The sequence below is a fragment of the Acomys russatus genome, chromosome 31 (assembly GCF_903995435.1).
Source record: "Acomys russatus chromosome 31, mAcoRus1.1, whole genome shotgun sequence".
In the NCBI taxonomy this organism is placed as follows: Eukaryota; Metazoa; Chordata; class Mammalia; order Rodentia; family Muridae; genus Acomys; species Acomys russatus.
Genome location: NC_067167.1, coordinates 43411973 through 43439677, shown reverse-complemented (window position 1 = coordinate 43439677; position 27705 = coordinate 43411973). Strand labels below are relative to the sequence as shown.

At 39.8% G+C, this 27705-nt stretch overlaps 1 protein-coding gene across 2 annotated transcripts in view; it reads right to left on the bottom strand.

Annotated features, from left to right (window-relative positions):
• The window catches only part of Snx16 (sorting nexin 16), a 29170-nt gene extending 4672 nt beyond the window's left edge, over positions 1-24498 (bottom strand). Inside the window, exons 1-4 of one of the 2 annotated variants that reach the window (XM_051172781.1) lie at positions 23996-24498; positions 20870-20956; positions 19752-19900; positions 2938-3007 (exon numbers count right to left, since the gene is read on the bottom strand). In XM_051172781.1, the coding sequence (XP_051028738.1) occupies positions 2938-3007; positions 19752-19900; positions 20870-20956; positions 23996-24370 (681 nt within the window). In that variant the 5' untranslated portion in view covers positions 24371-24498. The remainder of the gene's footprint in view (positions 1-2937; positions 3008-19751; positions 19901-20869; positions 20957-23995) is intronic. The other variant, XM_051172780.1, reaches the window with a different exon arrangement.
• Between the last annotated feature and the right edge of the window lie 3207 nt (positions 24499-27705).

The following is a 27705-nucleotide window of genomic DNA, read 5'->3' as shown; positions in this document are numbered from 1 at the left end:
TCATATAAGTCAAAGCCAACACTGATCCACCTACTGGTGCTGGGATTACTGGTATGTGCCCCTCTACCTGGTTCTCATTACTGATTTCCTATCACAACCTCTTTATTGCTTGTGTGCTCCAACATCCTTTCTTCCAGTGATTTATTCCCTCAGAGGGACAGTTCTATATTTCCCAAAGAGGGCAGTCCAAGTTAATGTCCAGCCTCAGTGTCCTTTTTGGCAGAGGCATTTAGAGGGGTAAAAATGTCTCCTGTTAATATTGTGCAGGTTGAGAAAGTAGGAACAAGATTTACTGGATTGAGTCCCCTGATCTTTTGATTAATTTCAAGTTGTACTGAAAAGATGTTAATTATTGTCATTTTACATTCTCTAAAATAAGAGGCTGCTGAAGGAATCTGCAAGCCAATGTTATAAGCCATTGTAGTCAGTTTTGTTTTGAAATAAAAAAGCCAGAAGGGAATTTCTAAACAAATATTCATTTTCAAATACAATTATAAGAAACTACAATTATTTTACAGAAAAATTCTAGGAGCTACATTCCACATTGTCTTGTTGAATGCATAGGCTTAATACAGCTTTGATGATTTATTTAAACAAGATATTCCAAACAATTTGGCAATGAACTGGCCTTGCCAAAGAAGTATGTAGTCCCTAATGCAATATCATGGAGTTTCAGAAATCTGAACTAAAACCAACTCCCATTCTTTCCCAACTAGCCAAGTGTATATTTTGAATTAAAACTATGTAAAAGATTTTTTTTTTTTTTTTTTTGGTAAAAGGAAAAATATAAACCTTAAAGTGTCTAAGAACTGTCTTATAGGAAGGATGGGACTCAGGGGCTTGATAAGGTGAGGCAGTGATAATGCCAACTGTTCTGCAGTACAATATGGTCACCTAAATACAGCTTGCCGAACACAGCTTAGGTTTATGTAACAAACCCAGTGACTACATAGGTATCATAGGTATTAAACGAGGAGACCATTAACAACAGTCTATGGAGCAGATACCAGATCAAAAGCTGCTAAATGTGTGTGAAATGTCTCGTATTCAACAATAGAAAATATGAAAAACAAAAACAAGAGCAACAGTTAATAGACGCTATCTCCAAATGACCTCAAATAATGGTATACAGAATGACTTTTGAAGCAGCTTGTGTAAAGCCAAAGAAATTAAAGGTATATTTATTCTTCAGTAAATAGAGAAATGAAAATTCCAGGGAGAAGGGAGTAGGGAACTAAGAGTTACTTGAGGATAATGGCCAAGACACCTGCACATCTGAGGCACAGTGTCAGCCACCAGGTGCAGGGAGCTTGAGTACAATAAACACAGGGGACACGTGTTGATGCAGCACAATTACATTATTAAAGATCAAAAATAGAGATCTTCAAAACAGAGTAAAAGGATCCATCATATACAAGGAAATGACAATAAAAGTAAAGGCTGGCTTTTCTTCTAGATTAATAGAGAAGGCACGAAATGACCTATCTAAGGTCCTAGAAGAAAAACAATGTAAGGGGAAAAAGGAAGTTATATAATGTCACATGTCTGTGAGGGCATGGAGAAACAGAAATTTTTAAACTACTAGTGGGAAACCATTCAGGTAAAACAGTCCATTAGTCTAGAGATGTTTATCAGTTTCATTAAGAGGTTAAATATCAGCATGTGTTACAAGAAAATAATTCCTTTTCTAGGTAACAACGCAAAAGAAAGGAAGCACACATGTACTAGGGTTTAAAAGAAATTGTTCATGGTGAGTAAGATGGAATAAAACTGCAAACAATGTAAGTATCATTCAGATGATGACTAAGGAAATGCAATTTGGTGCACGCACTAAAAAGTGATAAAAGCACAACAGATAGAAGCGATAAATGGAATACCCTGTAAACATGCTATGTGAAAGAAAGTAGAAAAGATTAAAACATGTACACTCTACCATAACATCCACATCATATACACAAAAGATTATGTACACTGTATGTGAAAGATATGTATAAACATGTCACATACTACTGCATGAACAATATACACATATATGAAACAAAGAGAACAAGCAAATTTATAGGAAGGAAAGAAGATTGTGGGTTGTCTTGGGCTGGGGATGCAGACTGTAAAATGATGTGAGGTAATATGAATATTCTAAACCTAGATTATGATGATGGTTCCACAGCTGTATAAATAATAAAAACTACTAAGCTGTGTATTAACAATGAAATAACAAAATAGCAAATGAATAAGGCTTTTGAAGGTTTTACTTCAATAAAGCTGATTTTAAAAAAGCTACAGCATTTACTCCAACACAAAGAAGTGCTACAGTTTAACTGCACAAAACTACAAGCCAACCAATTACATCTGTTTCATTTAAATGCCATTAAACATTTGGGGTAAACGTGCATAAAATTCCAGCTAATCTATTATTACCAAATCTGTTTTGTGAATCTAGCCTATTGCTTTAAGAAATGGGCCACTTTAATGCGTCAATTATCGCAATTTGAGTGCCATCAATCATGAGCTGAATTGCTAACGGGACAATCCCGTCTACCGCTGAAGATCAGCTCAATTTGAATATAACAGCAAGTTCCTCACTTGAATACTTTAAAAAAGGAATGATCATCAGAAAATCATACTGCCAAATGACGTAAATCTAAATTCCTATACATTTTATTAATTTTTAGGCAGTAAAAATAAAGTAGAAAGGATTTCAGATTTTTATTCATTACATGCCATGTATGAATTTATTATTATTTTTTTTTTGCTAAACTCGATCCACATATTTCAATGAAAGAAATCTTTGATTCAAACATTAAAAGCTGTCAGTATAAAACCACTACAGTTTGAACTGATAGTATTTTGCTGTTTGCTAATCTATTCAGGAAACAATGTAGTAATTGTACTGTATTATTTATTCTTCTTTCATATGAAATATAATACAGCACTTACCCTGCTTTCTTCTAGGCTATCAAAGGGACCCGGTGGATCATCCAGACAAAGAAATTCTCTCACTGCAAGGCTTTTCAAAGGTAAAAAAAAATTAGCTGGCTTACAACTAAGTTTACAAAAGAGAGCAGAAAGCAAAGGGCACATTAAAGCTACACAGTGTGTGAGCAAACAGTTTTGTAATAATATAAAAATGTCTTCACGGAAGTAGCCACATGCAAATTTCAAACTACAAAAGACACAAAGGTATTATGCTATTCATAGATCTTACAAATGTAAATAAACACTACAAGACTGCTGTTATAAATATGTAATATATATAATGACGGTAGAGGACAGCAAGCTGAGTAGCAAAGGCCTTTCAGGGCATGAGTACAACAGCTGAAGAGTTGTCACCTTGCTATGAAGGAATTGCAATTCTCAATTTATGCTCTCCTCGGTGACTCCTTCTGAGGTCTGAAATATATTAACGACTGCCCTTGCTATGTTTATTACTTCATATACCTATTTCCCCCCAGATGTTAAGAGTAACAATTCTGACCATGTCATCAGCAGTGGGTGAAGACAGTGGACTTTCTCACAATAAGCATGCTCTCTTCTTCCAAACAGCAATTTATCCTGACATATATGTAGCTTAAACTTTTCTTATTTGTAAAAGACAAGAATGTTTAATTCACATACTATATAAAGGAGATGCCACCCTATGTTGAAAGAGAATAGGGCTTTGGGGTTACACTGGGACAGAGAGGTTTATAGTGACAAGGCTGTGTAATCATGAGGAGATTAAGATGGATATTCAATGAGATCTCTTCAAAAGCAAAATAGGAATATATAAATACAGTATGAAGAAAACCACAAAACTTCCAAAGAGAGCAAAGAAGCTGACGGTAAGCAAACTCTAGACTGTTACATATTTACAATACAACAGGAAAGAACACATGTTCAGGGAAGCTGAGAAAAGGCAAATGTCCATCCATAATCATGGAAGAGCCTCAATGTGATGGAGCTGAACCACCTACTTTGCCTTTTGTTCCTTTTAAACTTTGGACAACAGGTAATGCTCCATTTCTGTCTCTTATAGAAACCACCCTGTGGGTGAATCAGTTATTTTCTTTACAAAGTTAATTTGTCTCCCCTAGGCTTCTACTTATGAGTCTTCGTTCAGCACTTTGCACCATTTTGGGTAAGGCAAACCTTTTACATGACAACACCAAGTATTAAGGATGTTACTCCATTTCCTCTAATGCTTCATGTCCTAGAAAAAAAACACCAATACACTAAAACTTTCACACTGCGTAACAGCGCTCTCACACTCACAGCTGCTCTGGAAGGCAAGATACTCCTTTCTTTATCTCAGAAATGATACCAAAGTCTAGACAAAAAACTGACCTTCTCAGTAACATAATGCATGTGGTAGAGATGGACCCTACATCCGTCTTCAGAGTGTAAGTCTGTGGACATTTCTATATGAAAATTATTTTGCTTATGCCTTAGTTAGGTTAAATATTTCTTTGTGGGCCATTTCTCTCTGAACATATTCAGTTTGCATGTACCACTCTCAAGTTCTGGCATTTAGAATACTGCAACTGGTTTAAGAGCACAGAGTACAGAACAGGACTACCAGTCTTATGGTGTAGAAATAAAAACAAGCAGTTAAATCTAATTAATAAGCTGAACCAAGAATTTAGAAGAAATACAAATGGCTAATAAACATTTTAAAAATGTTTAACTTGTGAAATGCAAATTAATCCCAGCCCCCCTTATTCCATCTCACCCCAGTTAGAAAGAATGGCTTCATCAAAAACCCCAAACAGAGTTGGGGAAGATATGAGGAAAGAGGTATTTTTATTCACTGCTGTTAGGAATGCAAGTTGGTACAACCACTATGGAAATCTAGATGGAAACTCCCAAAGCACTAAAGACAGAACTACCAGTTATCCCACACTTGGGTATATATCCAACGATATCTAATACCAGAAATCTTTGCACATCCATGTCCATTACTAGTCACAGTAGCTAAGAATGGAACGAGCTAGTTCCATTAATGAAAGAATGTGGAATGGGTAATCAAAATGTGGTACATATATATACACAAAGAAATTTTATTCAGCTGCAAAGAAAATGGAAATCATGACATTTTCAGGAAAGCAGATGGAACTGGAAGTTATTAAGTGAATTATCTCAGAGTTGGGAAAATACCAACAGTTTTCTTTCATATGAGAACCCTAGTATATGGGTATATGTGTGTGGATATGCATGTGCCTATGCCACGAATCTTAGAAAGAAAACATGAGAGAGGAGGGAGAAGAAGGTTGTGGAGGGAGAAAAGAGGACAGCAGAATGTATGTAACATGACTGCAGGGGAGACAGTGGGGTGGAGGAAGGGTGAGCAAAAATGGGGACAGAAGAACAGGGAGGGAAATGGGAAGAGACCAACAAAGACAAAAGTAAAAATGAAATTATCACAGTAAAACTCATTACTTTGCATGCTGACTAAAACAAAGAAAAATTAAAAGGAGTCTGCTAAGAAGCAAATGGGAGCACATGGATCTTTAGTATTTTCAGTCCATAACAACTTAATGGGAGATGTTTTTTAACAGGCGTATACCTAGATTTCCTCATACTTCTCTAACAGGTATGTTTACCAATTAATTGTTGGAATGCTGCTACTTGGAAAGGACACATAGTTATGAAGTGTACTCACTCGCTTTATCCTCCCTCCCCCAGGTTAAAGGAGAAATTACTGCTGTTATAAACTCAATACTGATGCTGACACTGTACCCCACTGAAGGATGTGGGGTGGGGTGGCAATTTTATTTAATTCTCTTCTAAAATCTTTTATGATCTGTGGCTCACTAGTTGAATTCAACGGTTCCCCTAAGTTGTTTTCAATGTAGTTCTATTCCATGTGTAAACTGGTTCCAACTTTAACGTGGTTCTCTATCTTTCTTCTGCTTTAATAGGACTCAACTGGTAGAATAAGACACTCACATCCTCAAATGGAATGTAGTCAGTGTTTGAATGAGGACAAACAAGAACCTCCAAGAAGTGGTATTATTTAAGAAAACCAAGAAATGTCAAAACTTTTTTTCTTTAGGAAAGGAAGTCATTATATTTATTTGGGAATCACTGACCACAGAGCATTAAATATTCAGAATCAGTAAATATACATCCATTGCTCATGCATGCTATGGATCGGCTCAGTTTTACTATCATTGCTAATATATGATTTATGGCTCAGGTGGTCTTAATAATACATATGCACCCAAAGGCTCTATTCTATGACATAGATTCACTGGATTCTGTACTGTAACTTGAATCTTTCTTTGCTTCTCTTTAAAATGTGTTCTCAAAGAGTCCAATTGAACTTTCCAACTATGTAAACTGTCGATCATTAAACCTTCACTTTAGATTTACTTGTCCCCCTTTTCTTTCATAGATATTTTATTTCTGTAGACTTTAACAGTTTTTGGAAGATAAATAGTTTAGTAGCTAAATGGTCTTTATACTTCCCTCTGCATTTAAAAAGAAAAACGATCATAAAACAGTGCAGTGGCTATATATATGTATATATATATTAAAGACAGTAATACAGATTTTGGCACAGAAGCCACTGTATGAAAGTATTAGAGGGATTTCAGATAAAAAGACACACACAGAGATACTAAAGAAAACACTGAAGGTGAAAAGTTACAACTGGTGAGAGACGATTGTAGTGTATGATGAGACTGGTGGGTGGAAGTGAGGCTTCTGAAGTAGTGGGAAGTGTGGTACAGGGCGCTTAGGTAGATTCTGATCACCTTCCACGCGGATACTTTTAGCCCACTAGAGCCTCTAGTAGTCAGTTTGGTTCTTTGTGATCCAGAATACTTCAAGATCCCATTCACAGTTCTCAGAACTGGATAAAGCAATTACCTAGTCTAGTGTTAATTTTCTTCACAAGACTCCTGGAACCTATACCTAGTATCTGGAGCTGTATCTCATGCTGACCAGCGTCCACTCACGCTGGCTCTTACCCTGGATCAGCTTTCCCTGCTCAACCTGCTCTTATGCCTCATGGTCCACCTTATTTATTATTATCCATGAGAGTTTCTCAGTAGGCATAGTGTTAAGTGTCTGAAAGCCCCTGTGCACAGGACTTTCTAAGGTTTAATTGGTAGATTAAAGAGCTTAAAATGAGAAAAACATCGGAATTACTTGTGAAAACAGAGAACAGTAAAATATTGCTATGGCACACAATGGTGAAATGATGTTGGTGCTTTAACTATAAGACTGTGCAAGTAACTGTACCCCACTCTGACAAACCATTTTGTGTTGTTGCCAGCATATGGCCTGTAGGCTTTACTTCTCTAGTTTGAGTAGAAAATTGTCTTTCATCTGGCAAATCCCTGTTTACTATCTCAAAAATGGTCCAAATATCATTAATTCTTTAGAGAGCAGCTCAAATGTCATCTAGTCATAAGTTCTGACATTTCTTCCCCTAAGACATATTTCTTTCAATTATTACTTTTGGGGGTATATCTTTTCACTTAGATTTAATACAAGACTTAATTCATCTTTGTGTCCTCACACTTCCACACAATAAGCTCTAAGTAAGTATTTGTTGAACAGGTAAAACTTTCAATAAATCCTCTTATAATGGAAATAGTCTGCTTTTGTTTTTGCTGTGTTTTATCAATAGACCTGAAAACAATATTCTCAAGGAGCAATCCTAACAGTACTAAGAGCGGCTAGTTATTTAATGACAACAGCTGTGTTGTAAGGAGTACAGGCTATTAGACAGGAAAGTGAGAGAATAACTTAATACACGAACAATTATTTGGATATAAAGATACAGTAAAATTTATCTTCATTTACTTTTGATACTTTGATGTTTATGGGTGTGTTACCCTTGTGTATGTCTGTGCATTATACATATATACACACAGAAGAAAAAAAGGTGTCAGATTCTTAGAACTGGAGTTACACAAGGTTGTCAGCTGCCAATGTGGGTGCTGGAATTTGAAATTGGGTCCCTTGGAAGAGCAGCGAAGCTAATAACCAACACTCTAGTAGGAGCAAACAGGTTTCCTGTATAGGCCAGCAAAGTCCGGAAATTGAAATCCTCCTGCCTCACTTCCTGAGTGCTGGGAGTACCTGGTACACCAGAATACATTTCTTTGTAGTGATCTATCATAAAGAAGTATGGAGATTTTATCTGTTCTTTTCTCCCTTGGGATGAATTTCCTCTGTTCCCTTTCCAGCATAAGAAAATGAAAGACTTCTTTCCTATATTTTTAAATACTATAAAGTCTTGTCTTTGAACAGTGGAGTCTTTTCTTCCCTCTCCTATGTGACTTGAGATTGAAAAGACCAAAGAAATCTTATAGATGGAGTGCAACAGGAACAGTTCAACCTCTGACAGGCTGAGAAGGCATTTGTGTTTCTAGAAGACACCATCCTAAAAGGTGGAGAGACAGTAAGTACAAAAATAAAGCAGGGTAGCACTATGCCAGTTTTAACATTTGTCAATAGCTCTTTGGCAGCCTCAGACTTACTATGAATCTTCTGATTCCTCCTTTCTGATTCATACATTTTGCTACTCCCAATCTCAACCTTACCTTGTAGGTATACAAATCCTACTTCCAGTGCTGCTCCTCACTTCCAGGGCCTCTGCTTTAGTAATTTACATCGCAAGAACAGCATTTTATAGACTTCATTGTTTTATTCAAACAGGAGCCAAACTTAACATGACATGAAACTATGGAGTTCTGAGGCTAACTTTTTTCGTAGTCTGCCTATTTTTCTTTGAGTGCCACCAGGGCTCCCCATGAAGGGGAGGTCATCAAATATGGGGCACCAGAGCTCATGTCAGAGTTAGTCCCTGCTGTCCACATAACTGCAGAGGATGTCCTGTCCATTGGCTAGATCAGAGTAGGGGTTCGGTGTTTACTACTTGTATTGTCCTTGGTTAGTGCAATAGTTTGAGCAGACACCCCTGGGCCCTGATCCAACCATTACGATGTTCTTCTTGTAGGTTTCTAAGATCCTCTGGATCCTTCTATTTCCCCATCTCCTATATTTCTCTTACCTAGAGTCCCAGTAGGATGTCCTCACATCTGTCCCAATCTCTTGGTAAGTGAAGACACTCATGGGGCATGCCTTTTGGGCTAGTGTCCAATTATAAGTGAGTATATACTATGTGAGTCTTTCTATTTTTGGGTTAACTCACTCAGTATGATCGTTTCTAATTTCCTCTATTTGTCCACAAATTTCGGGAATTCCTTCTTTTTAATAGCTGAGTAGTATTCCATAGTGTAAATGTACCACAGTTTCTTTATCCATTCTTCCACTGAGGGACACTTAGGTTGTTTCCATGTTCTGGCTATTATGAATAAGGCTGCTATGAACATGGTTGAGCATATGTCCCTGTTGTGTGGTGGGGCATTTTCTGGGTATATTCCAAGGAATGGAATAGCTGGGTCTTGAGGAAGCTCTATTCCCATTTTTCTGAGAAAGTGCTGGGGCTAACTTTTACAATAGATGAACAATCCTCTTCACCCTCTCATACTAACCATGTAAGGAACCTCTTTCACTGTAGGATAAATGTTACACATCACTCAGAAGGAATAATGTATACTTTGTGACAAAGAAAGGTATTCCATTTTTCAATCCAATATAAGTTCTTTAGTGGATTCCCTAAATGTCTGATGATATAAGACAAAAGTAATAATAGACCTAGACCAATACATGTTGAGGTAAACGAGATACTTCTAAAGTTTTAATACTCTAAGATGTCAAGAAATTGGAAACTTTCACCAATTTACTTGATAAGAGACTTTCATTTTCCCGAAATGCACATTTATGAATTGAGCAAAGCTCAGTGAGTGTTTGAGAAATATTTTTAAAAATGTTTTTAGAGTTTGTGTGTACAAAGTGTTCTGTCTGCATGTGTGTAAGTACACTATGTGCATGCCTCCTGCTCAAGGTCAGAAGAGGAACTTATTTATGCTGCCTGCCTGCTAACTGAGCAAGCTCTTCTTCCTCCTCTTCCTCCCCCCCCCCCTCCTTTTTTTCCTCTTCTGTTTTAAGACAGGCTTTCTCTACATGGCCCTGATGTTCTGGAACTTTTTATATAAACCAGCCTGGCCTCAAACTCACAGAAATTTGCCTGCATTTTCCTCAAGTGCTGGGATTAAAGGCATGTTCCACCATGCATAGTTTATGTCTACTCTTTTTATTTGTATTTCTGGGTTCAAAGCCAAGACCCTGTGCATATAAGGCATATGTTCTCCACTGTCCCACAGTTTTCTTCTTTTTCTTTTTTCTGAGAAGTAGATTTGATTGATTTTATTTCATCAATTTCATTTTTTGACATGGCTTTCTATGTAGCTCAGGCTGAACTCAAATGTACACAATATTCCAAACTTTACTTTCCGAGTGCTGGTATTCCAGGTTTCTGTACTAAGCCTGTCTGCAATACCTTACTTTCTGTGACTGAAATCTATTACTGGTAATTTTTAAAAAGATGCATTGGAATAAGTTACATTTTGCTCCTTAACAATTGAGTTACAAGAAAGTTACTTAAAGTGGCCAAGAGTGTAATTTAGCACATTTTACTTACTGAATATTGGGCAAGAGAAAAAAGAAAGTAAGAATAGGTATATTATATTACAGTGTTTCTTTATGATATAGTATAAGATAAATTTCAAAGTCCTTTTTTATGATTTTAGTTGCTTTTTTTTGGTCCTGGCATATTTCTCCTTTTATATGTGTGTGTGTGTATGTGTGTGTATACATATACACACATATACATATACACATATACATATATATATACACATATATACACATGCACACGCATATATATTTGCACAAACTTCTCTTTTCTAATGGAATACCAACAGTCCTGCCATTCCTTCCTTCCTTCACTCATTCAAGAGACACTTACTAGGAGCTGCCTAACTCAACAGTCTGAGAAACATGGGACTGCACAGTAAATAAAATAACGACATAACTAGATCTTACAATCTGGCGAAAGAAACAAACCCAAATAATCACAAAAATAATGTGCAACCCAAAATGTGATGAAAGTCAAATATCAACCAGCCTTTCTTAACTGGGTGTGATGAGAACCAAACTGTATTTGTAATGGCTTAAGTGTTATCATCTAAATTCTCAAGACTGGTACAAAGCCAATACCATCCTACCTAGAAGATAAAGGCTCATTACACACCACAGGTGTCTTAAAGCACTAGGAGACAACTTTCAAAGCAGTGAAGGGCTTCTGCAAATACTACAAGAAAGAAGAGACTCTGTTTTTGGTGGTGGAGAAGGCAGGAACTAGCCAACAAGGCCGGTTAGCTAATGAAGTGAAGTCTATGTTGAAATTTTGGGGGTGTGCAGGAGTCACAGTGGGGTAGGAGTCTGAAACGCTGCCTTTCTAGGAAACAATGTGCTTGAAGACCACAAAGCATGATGACACTAGAGAAAGAGGAGATGGATATGGCACATGCACAGAGAACAGGTGAACGGAGGAGTAACAAACTCATGGCTGAAAAGATAGGCAAGGATGGGACCAGAATGATATCATCAAACTATATCACAAAAAGATAAGAGACTCTAGTGAGCCACAGAAGTGTGACTGAGGAGTGGAAGATAAGCAGGAAAGACTACTTCAATTAAGGTAGCGACCTACTAGCACCAGGATGAACATGGCAGTGACAGAGGAAAAGTAGATAAGTTTGAGTGGATCCTAAAACATAAGGGAAGATATTAAAGTAGTGAAGGATGTGCAAAAGACGACGATGCTGGAAATTGGTGTAAACTGTCAAGACTATTCTGCAAGCTGAGGCAGCACACACTGAAGAGCAAGATGCTCATATGGAGTGTGCAGGTGTGAAGGAAGACTGTAGGAGATATACATAAAGATAGAGTGAAAAAATAGGAGAAAAAGAGGGTTCCTTAGTTACTTTCCATTATTTGAAAAACTGCACACAGCTGCAGACATCCACCATATGCTCCTGCTCACTATAGTTTTTCAAAACAGTTCTCATTTTTCTAATAATGTAAATCCTTCAAGCAAAGTAATTCATTAAGGGATTTTCTTATATTCAGAAACAAAACAAGAACAAAAACTTCGGAGGATCCAAGATGGCGGCGAGCAGTGTGGACCGCGTTTGGAGGCTCCAGTGAACAATTCAGGGAATTGCACAGATTTCTGAGCCAGGAACACCGAGGTCCGAACATCACGGCCAGCAGGAGTGCTCCACGGTTCGGAGGGACCAGGGTGCGGAGGACCTGCGTGCCCCTGCACACAGGGAGGAGCGTGGTTTTTTCTCTGATCGAGCGGCAGCGGCAGAGGCAGCAGCACCAGCGGCACAGCAGCGGCGGCTGAGGTTTGCAGCTCATAGCCTTCCGGTGGAGGCGATTGGTGTGGTGGCTGGTGGGAATTGCTGCGGGAGAGGGGAATCGGGGCAAGGATTTGGGTCGCGTGGAGCCTTTGGACCCAGACTTGGACTCGGCGGACAGTTCGGCCCCAGAGTCCCGGGTATTGGCCCGGCCCAGCAAACAATTCTGCCTGAGGCACTAACTCAGCGTGGCCATAGCTCCCCTGCTGTGGCGCAGGCTCAGTTGAGCACGCTGCTCCACACTAGGCACTCACCTCAGCTCAGCGGCAGCTCCCCTGCGGTGACACAGTCTGGGCGGAGCACTTGGTTTCACCACAGGCGCTAACTCAGAGCAGCCGCAGTTCTCCTGCTGTGGAGCAGGCTTGGTGACGTGCTCGGTTCCATCCTAGGCACCACCTCAGCTCAGCGGCAGCTCCCCTGCGGTGACAACAGTCCGGGCGGAGCACTTGTTCCACCACTGGCGCTAACTCAGAGCAGCCGCAGTTCTCCTGCTGTGGCGGCAGGCTTGGTGACGTGCTCGGTTACATCCTAGGCACCACCTCAGCTCAGCGGGCAGCTCCCCTGCGGTGACACAGTCGGGCGGAGCACTTGTTCCACCACTGGCGCTAACTCAGAGCAGCCGCAGTTCTCCTGCTGTGGCGCAGGCTTGGTGACGTGCTCAGGTTCCATCCTAGGCACCACCTCAGCTCAGCGGCAGCTCCCCTGCGGTGACACAGTCGGGCGAGCACTTGTTCCACCACTGGCGCTAACTCAGAGCAGCCGCAGTTCTCCTGCTGTGGCACAGGCTGACAGAGCTCTCGGTCTCCACCAGCTCTAAGACTCTGGTTGGACACAGTGTGCAGTTTGAATCCAGAATTCCTGGCTGAGATTGGTGGGTCAGTTCGGGCCCTGAGTCAATAACTGACCACAGCACGCACTTTGGGCCAAAAGGCCCTAGTGGAGCTTGGTGCGTAGTCCCAGCCCAAAAATTCTGGCTGGACCCTGTGTGCATTTTGGGCCCAAATCCCTAGCTGAGCTTGGCAGACGGTTCAGGCCCTGAGAATCTAGCTGAGTTCTGCCCGTGGTTCGGGTCCCAGTGCTCCTGGCTGGACTTGGCAGGGAACACAGAAGGCTGTGGATACCTTGGCCTGACCCAACGCTCATTCAGAGACCCAGAACAATTGCAGGATCCACAGCAGAGAGGGGACTGAGGATCACTGGCTGTGAGAGACCAGAACAACAGGGCTAACCTCCTAACATCCACACCAGTGAAGCTTTGAGCTCGCAGCCTAGGGAAATCGTAAGAAAACAAGTGAATCTATCGTCAGACACCCTCCATTCAACTCTGGAAGCTACCCAACAAAAACAAAGACGGCAAGATGTCTAAAGGACAACGAAAAAGCATACGCAAAAAACCCCAAAACAACATGGCGTCTCCAGTTTCCAGCTATCCCAAAGAAAACCACCCAGAGAACTCAAATACAACGGAAATACAAGAAAATGACCTCAAATCCTTAGTAATGAGGATGATAATGGAGGAAACAAATAAAATTCGTAATCAAATGCAGGAAGACGCAGACAAACAGGTGAGAGACATAAAAGAAGCACATAGAGTGGAACTGGAAAAATTGCAGGAAAATGCAAACAACCAGATGAAAGAATAACTAAAACGGTTCAAGCTCTGAAGACCTATAAAGAGGCAATGGAAGAAACTCAGGAATATACAAAAAATCAGATGAAAGAAATCAAAAAATCAGTTCAAGATCTGAAAATGAAAATGGATTCAATGATAAACACACAGACAGAAGAAAAAACGAGAACGTGAGACCTCAGAGAAGAGGCGAGCAACACAGAGGTGAGCTTTTCTAACAGAATCCAAGAGATGGAAGAACGAATCTCAGGGCTAGAAGATACAATCACAGATATTGAATCAACCATTAAAGAAAATGCCAAATCTGGAAAACTCCTGACACAAAACATCCAAGAAATTAAGGACACCATGAAAAAGAGAAATTTGCGGATAATAGGCATTGAAGAAAGAGAAGACATCAGACTCCAGGGCCCAGAAACTATTCTCAACAAAATCATAGAAGAAAATTTCCCCAATCTAAAGAAAGAGATGCCTATAAACATACAAGAGGCCTACAGAACACCAAATAGAATTGACCAGAAAAGAAAAACTGCCCGCCACATAATAATCAAAACACAAAACATGCAGAACAAAGAAAAAATATTAAAAGCTGCAAGGGAAAAGGGCCAAATAACATTTAATGGTAAACCTATCAGAATTACACCTGACTTCTCAGCAGAGACCATAAAAGCCAGAAGGTCCTGGACAGAGATCCTGCAAACCCTAAGAGAACACAGATGCCAGGCCAGACTACTTTACCCAGCAAATTATCAATAACCATTGATGGAGAAAACAAAATATTCCATGACAAAAACAAATTCAAACAGTACCTATCCACAAACCCAGCTTTACAGAAAGGTACTAGAAGGAAAACTCCATCCCAAAGGGTCAAGCTACAACCAAAACTACCCAGGAAATAGATAACTATCCCATGGCAAAAACACAACTACACAAACGCTCGACTGGAAACAACATCAAAATTAAGACTCTTAACAGTCACTGGTCATTAATATCTCTCAACATCAATGGCCTCAATTCTCCAATAAAAAGACACAGACTAACTGAATGGGTACATAAACAAGACCCAACATTCTTCTGCATCCAAGAAACACATCTCACCCATAATGAAAGGCATTACCTCAGGGTAAAAGGTTGGAAAAAATATTCCAAGCAAATGGTCACAAGAAGCAAGCAGGTGTAGCCATTTTAGTATCGAACAAAATAGACTTTCAACCAAATTAATCAAAAGGGATGAGGAAGGACACTTCATACTCATCAAAGGTAAAGTCAACCAAGATGACATCACAATTCTGAACATCTATGCTCCCAATACAAGGGCACCCACATATGTAAAGATCTCCTAAAAAAGCTTAAACCACACATCGATCCCCACACAATAATAGTGGGAGACTTCAACACCCCACTCTCACTGAAGGATAAGTCATTGAAACAGAAACTAAGCCGAGAAATAACATCATTAACCAATGCATGGGTCAAATGGATCTAACAGATATCTATAGACCTTTCACCCAAACAAGAAAGAATACACCTTCTTCTCTGCACCCCATGGAACCTTCTCCAAAATTGATCACATCGTAGGTCACAAAGCAAGCCTCAACAGATACAAGAGGATTGAAATAATACCTTGTATCCTATCAGATCACCATGCTCTTAGGCTGCAATTCAACAACAACAGAAATAACAAAAAGCCTACACGTTTGTGGAAACTAAACAACTCTCTGCTAAATGACACCTGGGTCAGGGAAGAAATAAAGAAAGAAATCAAGGAGTTTCTGAAATTCAATGAAAATGAAGAAACAACATACCCAAATTTGTGGGATACATTGAAAGCAGTGCTAAGAGGAAAATTCATAGCACTAAGTGCCTTTAAAAAGAAATTGGAAACATCGCACATAAGCATCTTAACAACACAACTGGAAGCCCTAGAAAAAAAGAAGCAGAAACACCCAAGAGGAGTAGACGCCTGGAAATATCAAACTCAGGGCTGAAATTAACAAATTAGAAACTAAGAAAACAGTCCAAAGAATCAACAAACCAAAAGCTGGTTCTTGAGAAAATCAACAAGATAGACAGACCATTTAGCCAAACTAACTAAAAGGCAGAGAGACAGTATTGAAATCAACAAAATCAGAAATGAAAAGGGAGACATAACAACAGACACTGAAGAAATTCAAAGAATCATAAGATCCTACTTTGAAGGCATATACGCCACAAAATTTGAAAATCTAAGGGAAATGGACGATTTTCTTGATCAAGTTCACTTGCCAAAGTTGAATGAAGAACAGATAAACAAGATTAAATAGTCCCATTTCCCCGACAGAAATAGAAGCAATCATCGATGGTCTCCCAACCAAAAAAAGCCCAGGGCCAGATGGTTTCAGTGCAGAATTCTACCAGACCTTTAAGGGCGAGCTAATACCGATACTCTTCAAGCTACTCCAAAAGATAGAAATGGATGGAAAATTACCAAATTCATTCTATGAGGCCATAGTCTCATTGATACCTAAACCTCACAAAGACTCAACAAAGAAAGAGAATTTCAGACCAATTTCTCTTATGAACATAGATGCAAAAATACTAAATAAAATACTTGCAAAACGAATACAGGAGCACATCAAAGATATCATTCATCATGACCAAGTAGGCTTCATTCCAGGCATGCAGGGATGGTTTAATATACGGAAATCCATCAATGTAATCCACTCATATAAACAAACTGAAAATAAAAACCACATGATCATCTCCTTGGATGCAGAGAAAGCATTTGAATAAAATTCAACACCCATTCATGTTTAAAGTTTTTAGAGAGATCGGGGATACAAGGCACTTTCCTCAACATAATAAAGGCTATATACAGCAAGCCAATAGCCAAAATCAAGTAAATGGTGAGATACTCAAGGAAATTCCTCTCAAATCGGGAACAAGGCAAGGCTGCCCACTCTCTCCATATCTCTTCAATATAGTACTCGAAGTTCTAGCCAGAAGCAATAAGACAACAAAAGGAGATCAAGGGTATCCAAATGGGAAAGGAGGAAGTCAAATTATCCCTCTTTGCAGATGATATGATAGTGTACATAAGTGACCCTCAAAACTCCACCAGAGAACTCCTAAAGCTGATAAACACCTTCAGCAATTGGCTGGATACAAAATTAACTCAAAAAAGTCTGTAGCCTTCCTATACACAAATGACAAGCTTGCAGAGGAAGAAATTAGGAAAACCACACCCTTCACATTAGCCACAAGCAATATAAAATATCTAGGAGTTACCCTAACTAAGCAAGTGAAGGACTTGTATGAAAAAAATTTCAAAACTCTGAAGAAGAGATTGAAGATGACCTGAGAAGATGGCGTGATCTTCCTTGCTCATGGATCGGGAGAATTAACATAGTAAAAATGGCCATCCTACCAAAAGCAATCTACAGATTCAATGCAATCCCTATCAAAATAACTACACAATTTTTTAAGACATTGAAAGTTCAATTCTGAACTTCATATGGAAAAACAAAAAACCCAGAATAGCTAAACAATCTTGTACAATAAAAGATGCTCCGGAGGAATCTCCATACCTGATCTCAAACTGTACTATAAAGCAATAGTACTTAAAACAGCATGGTACTGGCACAGCAACAGGCTGGTTGATCAGTGGAATCGAATCGAAGACCCAGATATGAATCCACACACATATGGTCCACTTGATTTTTGACAAAGAAGCCAAATCCATTCAATGGAAAAAGGATAGCATCTTCAACAAATGGTGCTGGTCTAACTGGAGGTCTATGTGTAAAAAAAATGAAACTGGACCCATATTTGTCACCTTGCACAAAACTCAAATCCAAGTGGATTAAAGACCTCAACATAAAACCAGAGACACTAACTCACTTAGAAGAAAAAGTGGGAAAGAGCCTGGAACATATTGGCACAGGAGACAACTTCCTGAACAGAACACCAACGGCCCAGGCCTTAATGTCAACCATTAATAAATGGGACCTCATGAGGCTGAGAAGCTTCTGTAAGGCAGGAGACACTGTCAAGAGAACAAAGCGACAGCCTACAGACTGGGAAAAAATCTTCACCACCCTACATCTGACAAAGGTCTAATATCCAAAATATATAAAGAACTCAAGAAATTAAACACCACCAAACCGAATAACCCAATTGAGAAATGGGCTTGGAAACTAAACAGAGAATTCTCAACGAGGAGTATCAAATGGCTGAGAAACACTTAAAGAAATGCTCAACCTCCTTAGTCATCAGGGAAATGCAAATCAAAACAACTCTGAGATTCCATCTTACACCCATCAGAATGGCTAAGATCAAAAATTCAAGCGAACACCACATGCTGCGAGGAGTTGGGAGAGAGGAACACTCCTTCATTGCTGGTGGGAATGCAAACTAGTACAGCCACTTTGGAAATCTATCTGGTGCTATCTCAGAAAAATGGGAATAGGGCTTCCTCAAGACCAGCTATTCCACTCCTTGGAATATACCCAGAAGATGCTCCAGCACACAACAAGAAAATTTGCTCAACCATGTTCATAGCAGCCTTATTCATAATAGCCAGAACATGGAAACAGCCTAAGTGTCCCTCAGTAGAAGAGTGGATAAAGAAACTGTGGTACATATACACTATGGAATACTACTCAGCTATTAAAAACAAGGAATTCCCGAAATTTGTGGATAAATGGATTGAGCTAGAAATGATCATAATGAGTGAGTTAACCCAGAAGCAGAAAGAATCAAATGGTATATACTCACTTATATCTGCATACTAGCCCAAGGGGCATGTCCCCACGAAGCCTTCACTTAACAGGAAACTGGGACAGAGGGGAAGGCATCCTATTGGGACTCTAAATGAGAGGACGCATGGGGAGAACAGCAAAAATAAAAGGATCCAGAGGGTCCTAGAAATCTACAAGTAGAACAATATGATAGGCAGATTTGGGCCAGGGTCCCGCTCAAACTAAGGCACCAGCCAAGGACAATACAGGAGGTAAACTTTAAACCCCTTCCAGATCTAGCCAATTGTCAGAATATTCTCCACAGTTGAGTGGAGAGTGTGATACAACTTTCTCACATACTCTGGTGCCTCACATTGACCATGTCCCCTGGAGGTGGAGACCTGGTGGCACTCAGAGGAGGACAGCAAGTAGCCAAGAAGAGACTTGATACCCTATGAGAATATACAGGGGGAGGTAATCCCCCTCAGGAACAGTCATAGGGGAGGGGAATAATGGGAAAATGGGGGGGGGGAGGAATGGGAGGATACAAGGGATGGGATAAACATTGAGATGTAACAAGAATAAATTAATAAAAATAAAAATAAAAAAAAAAAAAAAAAAAAAAAAAAAAAAAAAAGAACAAAAACTTCAATCCTTTTCATACTATTCAATGTTTCCAGAAATTTTACTTTACTGCATGAATTAATCTAATGTCCTAATTTTTATATTACTTTGGAGAAATATAAAAACATTAGCCTCAAAGCCGTTTTTACATTAACCAAAAATTGACCATTATAAGAGCCATTTTGTCTAAAAGATTGCTAACATGCTGGGTACTAAAATCAAGGTACAGCTGGGTAGTTTGAGGACATTGTACACTGAGATTTTTCTCTTTACATTATGAAATGCTAAATAAAATCGTCATCTAAAAGAAAGCAAGAAAATTCCATGTATTTGAGAGAAGTAATTATATCCCTCCCTCCATTATGTGTGGATATGAAGTCGGGCCTAAACTTATTCTTTAGTTTAAACTGGGTTTTGAAATGATTTTATAATCTCTTACTTCAATTTGTTACATACCAGTTAGCAATGTCCTTGTGAGCTACTAAGTTTTGAAGAAATGCTTGTAATCCTAATTGTCTATCTTCTAAAAAGTCTGCGTTGTAATTATCTTTAAACCAGCGCTTTGGAGGAAGTGCTAATCGAAAGCCTGGAAACATCTCTTTTAACTGAAAGAGAAAGAAAGAGGGAAAATGTTCAATGCAGTTACATGAACTGAATACTGTTCTATAGCATGGGTTATTTGAAACTATTCACCAAACAAGTGTAAGATAACTAAGCTAAGCTTTTTTCTGCTTTTGCTTCTTCTTGTCTCCCACAGCTGTGTATGCGTGCATTCTGCTTGCTTCATACCAGTATCTGCTCATGGTATTTTCCACCTTCTGTGTTGGTCATCCTGGTGGGTAAGGAGTAAGAGTCACTACAGCTGTAATCTGCACTCTCATTTCATAGATACTGACTAACTGGCTTTGTCAATCTGCTCTGGTGCATTATTTATTCAGCTTTTGAGTAGTCCATGAAAAAAAGTTGGGCTGCAGCTTTAAAGATGGAGGAACCACATAAATGGACGGATCCATGCCCTAAGAATAATCTCTGGCTGACAGGCATCAAGCAAACAAGTGCCAGGCCCTACAACATCAAGAAACTAAACTCTGACCAAAACCTGAATGAGCTTGGAAGCTGATTCTTCCCCAGAGACACCAGATAAGAGTCCAGTCTGGCCACAAGCTTGACTGTGAGCTTGTCTGGTTCTAAGGAGCACCCACACCACTATTCCAAACCACTACTCCAAGTTTTAACAGTGTAGACAGCAACAGAACTAACATTAACATTACACAATTTTGTTCTCTTTCCTTTAATCCTTGTAAGTGATGTTAAATAGATTTTTCTCAAACACTTGAGGTTATATAATCACATATGAAATGTTAAGCATTTCATATTTATTGGAACAATTTTTCATAAATATGCTGCAAACTGTATAGATGAGACTGAACAACTACTCTAGTGAAATGGATGACATGGTTTTCTCATGAACCCACAAAGACTGTATAACTTACAAGGAAGGTGTACACAATGAAGATGCAGGGGACAGATGCATCACTCACAACTGAAAGACAGTTTGGGATGTGACCACTTACTTTGTCATTAAGCCTAGAGAAGTCAGTGTATCTTCTGAAAACTACCCAGCTTTCTTCTGGGGTTTTCTTTACTAGTATTTTATATACCTAGAAAGAGAAGAGAGAGGAGAGAGGGGAGAAGAAAGAGGGGAGAGAGGAGAGAGGGGAGAGAGAGGAAAGGGGAGTGAGAGGAGAGGGGAGTGAGAAGAGAGGGGAGGGAGGGAGGGAGGGACGGGGGGAGAAGAGAGAGAGAGAGAGAGAGAGAGAGAGAGAGAGAGAGAGAGAGAGAGAGAGAAATTGAAAAGGGGAAGAGGGAGAAAGAGGGGGCAGAGAAAGAGATCAAACATTTGTAGAAAACGTTACCTCATATATCAAGCAATTTTTATGCAAGAAATATTAAATCATTTAGAGAATCAAATATATGGAAGTGGAGACACCAAAATAATTTTTAAAAGTATGACGAAGACAAAATGCCACAGCACATGTGTGGCGGTCTGAGAGCAACATTCAGGAATTGTTCTTTCCTACTGTGTGGGTCCTGTGAACGAACCAAAGTTATGATGCACTTTACTACTCACCAAGCCATCTCACCAGCTCACTTCTACATCTTAGCAGCATCACCTTAGAGGTGAGGCTTCAATACATGAATCTAGGTGGTCACAAGCATTCATACCCTAGCATACTCTTAATGAGTATATATTCTTTTATAAGATGGGTAGGTCAATATAAATAAACAGCTATCAGGTTATAATTGGTAAAATGTTCTGAATGATAGTTTCATGCAGATTCTCAACCTATCCCATCAGTATGATACTGCATCCTATACTAGACTGTTTCTTCAAAAATCATGTCAATAGTTTTTCTTAGAGGTCACCTTCTTCAGGCATGTTATCAACATAAAGCAGCAGAGTAAACATAAAAACTTTACTGCAAGAAAATCCAAAAACAAACTCTTTGATCCAATGTAACTTTAGCAGGGTTAACGATAAACACATACAGGCCAACATGCATAAACACACAGTATTGAAGTATATAAATCAAGCAGGGTGAGGTGGCCCATGCCTATAATCCCAACATTTGGGAGGTAGAGGTTGGCAGATCTATCTGCATGCGTCCAAAGCTAGCCTCATCTACAGAGTGGGTTTCAGGGGCAGCCAGGGCTACATAGAAAGCATATAAACATAGATTTCCTCTAGGAGTATCCAAAGCATGGACAACTGCAGAACATCCTTAGGAGGGATTTAAGAGGGTAAAGCCAACATGTTCATCAGATATCTGTGGACATTACTGTGAGGATGGTGGTTCTCTCCAGTTTGCTTATAGATCTAACAAAACCCAACGCCCAGTGCTGTCCTGAGAAACAGCAGGGCCGGAGCATTGAAACGACTGGGTATCATGCTGTATTAAGCACTTTGCTAATCAGATTGTAGAACTGGTAAAAGAGAATGATGGAGGACAGGAAAGTGACCTTTATGATTTATGTCACAGGCAACATTGGAAGTGAAGAGCGCTTTAAATAAAATAAAATAAAAAAAAAAAATTAAGTGATTTCACAGAAAAATGTAACTGGCTGGGCCTTTCATCGTAACATGGACACAGGAATCACCCTTAGATGGTCTGCAGATGTAAATGTGAAAGGTCTAACAAGAAACTGTTAGACAAAAGCATGGGCAGCACCTTCACAGCACCAGAGGAGGCAAAGATTTTAAAGAAGTGCTTGCCAGAGCCAGAGCCAGGTGTAGTCGACATGCCCTAACCCTAGCACGGGGACCCTGAGGCAGGAGCATGGTGAGCCTGAGAATAGCTTACACCACCTAGCAGAGAGCATCTTTAGCAAAGGAACAAGAGAAAAGGCTGTTAGCAATAAAAGAAAATAGTAAACTGCGGCATGTTAAAAGCAGGCTACGAAGAAGAGACTTGATACCCTATGAGCATATACAGGGGGAGGAGGTCCTCCTCAGTCACAGTCATGGGGGAGGGGAGTAAAGGGGAAAATGGGAGGGAGGGAGAAGTGGGAGGATACAAGGAATAGGATAACAATTGAGATGTAATATGAATAAATTATAAAATATATATATAAAAAAAAGCTATGCTCATCACATGCCCCAAGGATGGAGGACAACAGAGAAGGAACAGTCACAACACACATATCTAAGAAAGAACTTGTGTCTAGAGCACAGAAAATGTAAAATGGAGATGTATAAGAGAACATGCAAATAGCCAAAAAGAATTTGAATGTTTTAATGTAACTAGTCATTAAGGAGCCGGGCATGGTGATGCATGCCTTTAATTATAGCACTTGGAGGCAGAAGTAGGCGAATCAATGTGAGTTCGACGCCAGCCTGTACAGAGTGAGTCCAGGACAGTCAGAGCTTTTATACAGAGAAACCCTGTCTCAAAAAAAGAAACAAACAAACAAACAAAACAAAAACCCAAAACAAAACAAAACAAACAAACAAAAAAGAAAAAGAAAATATAAACTAGAATACATAAAATAAGGAAGGAAAAAGGCAAATGCACCAGTAGGGAGGCGTGGAATGAGGAAAAATTGTGCACTGATATGGAAGGCCCCCTTCAGAGAGAGCATGGCTCACCAGCATCTTCCAAGGCTGGCCCTCTGAACTAGCTGTTTTACTCATAAGTAAATGTGTGCATGTGTATTGCAAGTGACCAGTACTGAACAGCGTCTGAAAGAACCCCCAAACATAAGTATTACCAAGAACAAGAACGAGCTCCCTAAATTCATGTGAGATTAATGGTGACTCTCAAAAGCATAGTGCTGAATCAAAACCAGATCCCAAAGACTTTATGCTCAATAATTACAATTATGTCAAATACAAGAAGAGGCAAAATTAATGGAGGCTAAAAGAAAAATACTGGGTGAGTAGGTACTGACTGTCAGGAGAATGGGGTGGTCCAAGTGTGCTAATGTTCTTTTTCTTCATCTGTGTGCTAGTTACAGATGGGTGGATGCCTGGTAGTAAAATATGAGTCTGCAGTAGCATGGCAGAACTCACTGGGCAAAAGGCACAGACGTTTAGGGTAAAGAATCTGAGCTATAGGCTTACTTTGATCAGCATACACTTAAGCACACCGGTAAACCAATCTTTTACATGTTACCAGCATGCAGCAAAAACCAATACTTACGGTAAATTTGGCTCGCTCTTCCATAACTTCATAACCCAGAATTGTAGGTGTAGAAGGTCTGTCTTCCCAATTCACTGCATCAGGATGCTGTTCTTCAGTGTCTCTTGGTCTAGCAGAATATTCAATGGAAGAATCTGTACCTGTAAATTTAGTCCTAATGAGAGGACTGCCACAGGCCGGTGATGTACTGTCCATCTGATCCTGAACGTTCGTCTGCTTAAAGTTACCCATATTTGAGTCTTCTAGTGGGCCTTTGGAAGAGTTTGAGCCTGTCGAGACACTGCCAAAAGAAGAGCTCCGTTGATTTCGGTTGTTTGTAAAGCTGGAAGCTGAATTTCCAATTGGCATAGGAACTGGGACATAAGGGGTTGCCATCTTCTTTGGCCTTGGCAGCAAACCTATACACCTTTGCGTCTGAACACTTAAAGAGCAACCAATAGACAGCTCATTATTTTCTTCTTAGGAATTCACTATCTAAAAATGAAAAGGACATATTCAAAGATTAGTCTTCAACCTAGAACATAATCCAAAAGAAAACAAAATGTTCTTTTTAATTTGTAGTACTCAATTATTTTATGAAGACATACTTCTAACAGCATCCTTTTGTCTAAATTATCTCTGTGGACGCCTTTGGAAGGTAAATTTAGAGAACAAGCTTTTTACATCTTTTTTCTTGACCTTCATAACACACATCATTATTTTTGTCTACTTTCCTTTATTTTTCATCTTCACTGGACTTAATCCCAACATACATACAAATACACCCCTGCCTCCTCCACCAAGTAATAGGAGATTTTTGTCATCCTCATAGTACTAAATGCAGCATAGGAACAGAAGGAAAAAAAATCGTTCATATTATTTTGTTAATATAATTACTGAAACTCCCAAGGACTTATACAGGCTAGTGATAGTCAACCCGAAGGTTAGGTTATTATTAAGGAGTGCTCCTTTGTTTTGGTAAGGTCTTGTAAATTCTACCCATCTCGCCTTAAAAAAATATTAATTTTTTAGAGAGGGTCTCGATAACTTACCTAGGTGCTGCCTGTAAACTTCTTGGGTCGCCCAAGTAGGCTTGCACTTTTGAGCTTAATCTAGCCTCCAGAGGTGCTGGGACACACACTGCACCTTCAAGCCAGCAACAGCTGTTCTGAAAGTGACATTTTTTAAAATTTTAACTTAGAATCAAACATATTTCAAAAGTAATCTTGATCAAGTCAATGGAAAGAACAAAAATGAAAAAGGGTTATCAGGTTTATAGTCAACCAAATTAAATGATTAAAATTTTGCTTTAGTTTCCCTGGGCTTGAGAATTCTCCCCGGGCTTGAGAAGCCGCTGAAACAGGGGTTTTAACCTCACGTGGCCAGTGCAACCTTCCTTATTGTTGAATATTCAAGAAACCTGAGCTGCTGATTCACATCTTGGATTCTTCTTGACGCTGCCTCGCCCCCCCCCCCCCCCCCGCAAGAATTACTGAACAGGATTCTGAGAGTTCCAGGCGCCACGGGGCTGGCCTCTGACACCTACCACCTGAGGCCCTGGCTGCCAAGGGCGGCCTAGGTGCGCACCCGGGGACTTCCACCCGCCGCAGCCGCCAAGCGTGCGGAGGGCGTGTCGCGTTCTTCAGAGGCGCCTGCGTTTGTCCCCCGGGAGGATGCTCTAGGGCTACCTGTGAGGTGGGTGACAGCAAGGTGGCGGAAGGCAGGCCCGGGGGACCTGGCAGCCCCGCACGGACCGCGACCCTTCGGGTCCGGCTCCCCGCATCTCCAGCCCTCTGGGGCAACTGCAGGCCAGGGGGTGCGGCGGGGTCCCGGCTCTCGCGGCGTCCCTGCCCGCAGCCTCCAGCCAGCCCGCCGCTGAGGCGGCAGGTGTCCCCGCTTCCTACCTCTGCGCGCTCCGCTGCCCGCGCCTTCAGGTGAACGTAGGTGGATCCTCTTCGACTGCGGCGTTTCCTTCACGGACACCCGGACGACTAACGTGACCCTCCGCACCGTAGCAGCCGCTCTGAGCCTCTGCTCGGCCCCAAACTAGGTTCCCGCGAACCGGAGAGAAGAGCTGGCTAACCCTGGGAAGCCGCTCCCGGAAGTGACGTCACACCACGGCGCCGCCTCGGGAGGCTCACACAGGAGTTTTTAGTCCCTGTCTTTGCTGGAGCCAGAACAAATCTAATTCCCTAACAGGGAATCGACAGTTTTCCCACAGACTTTATTACTCAAAGCGACTTCCTGTGTAACGGGACTAAGATAACTAGTTTCCCAAGTAGGTGATCAGAAGACTTCAATTCCCAGGAGGCACTGTGGGCAATACAGGTTCAGGCTCGAGCTTTGCATTATGGGACTTGTAGTTATCACTGGTTTGGGCTCTAGAAGATTATTAGTCATTTTCCATAATTAGCATCTCTTCGATGGATAAAAATTGGTTTGGAGAACAGGCAAATAGAACACTATTTTATTGCATATGCGTCCCATGTAATTTAGGATTATGGTAAAGATTCCTGAATTTCTTAGTAGTTTATCCAAAGTAATAAAAATATTAGTTTGCTTAGATTTGCTCATTTGAAAACCTGTGTTTCATTAACACTATTATTTGATGGATATATGTCATAGCTTACAGAACAATTTATCAATAGTATTGTGAAGCCTAATTTAAAGATCATCCCATGACTTCTAGGGTTTTGGAGCAATACCAAAAAAGGGGAAATTGATAATGATAATTCCAAAATGATTATGATTTCTGACATTACTGTAGATTTCATTGGAAAAATACTTCCTTTTAAGTATGAGTGAAACAGAATTCTTTGAAAACAGGAAGGTAGTTTTCAGGATGAAATTGACAATTTTGTCCTTGGATAATATCATTGAATAAAGGGAAGAAAAAAAGTAAAGCAATGAAAAATGAACCTTGGCTACAGGGGCCAAGGAAATCAAAACTTTCAAAAGAGTGTACAGATACAGGTACAGGAAGAATGATGAAGATCTTGAAAAGGTTGCTGGAATTTTACAAGATTTTTTTTTAAAACAGATTATTGAACGTAGCATAACAGCACACATACATACATACATACATACATACATATATATGTATATATGTATATATCATATATTTTCTTGTATTGATAAATGTCTAGATTTTGCTTTCAGGAAATATATAAATAGATTTAGTAACTGAGGAAGAACATTCTAAGCATAGTCAGATAAGGGCTACTACACCATCATAGACCAAATATACTGACCAATTCCTACTTCCAGAACTTTTAGTTTATAGTCTTTACAGAGTCCACAATTGAACTGAATTTTTCACACAACATACAAAGTAAGATTTTTTCTGACTTTTTGTTATTATCTATTATGTGTGTGTATGCATACATTACAATAAAAGGGCATTTGAGCTCATGCAGGGTATTGTTAAATAAGATGCATAGCTGTTATCAGTTTGAGGTAGTAGTGGGGTGAGAGGGAAAAACTACAACTGAAAAGAGGCATTTGAAATGGGAAGTGCTTTATCAGTCACTCACGGTTCCCCTTCTAAGGAATTGCTCTATCTTCTGTACATGTGGCTTCTCTGATGGCTAGGTTTATATCCTTGCTTACACATATTTTCATTAAACTAGTTTTTTTTTCAAATAGAGTATTTGATCCAACTTGTGTCCAACAGAAGCTCTTTCAAAAGAATTAAAATGGTTTGAGCAGGACCCCTGGGCCCAGATCTGCCC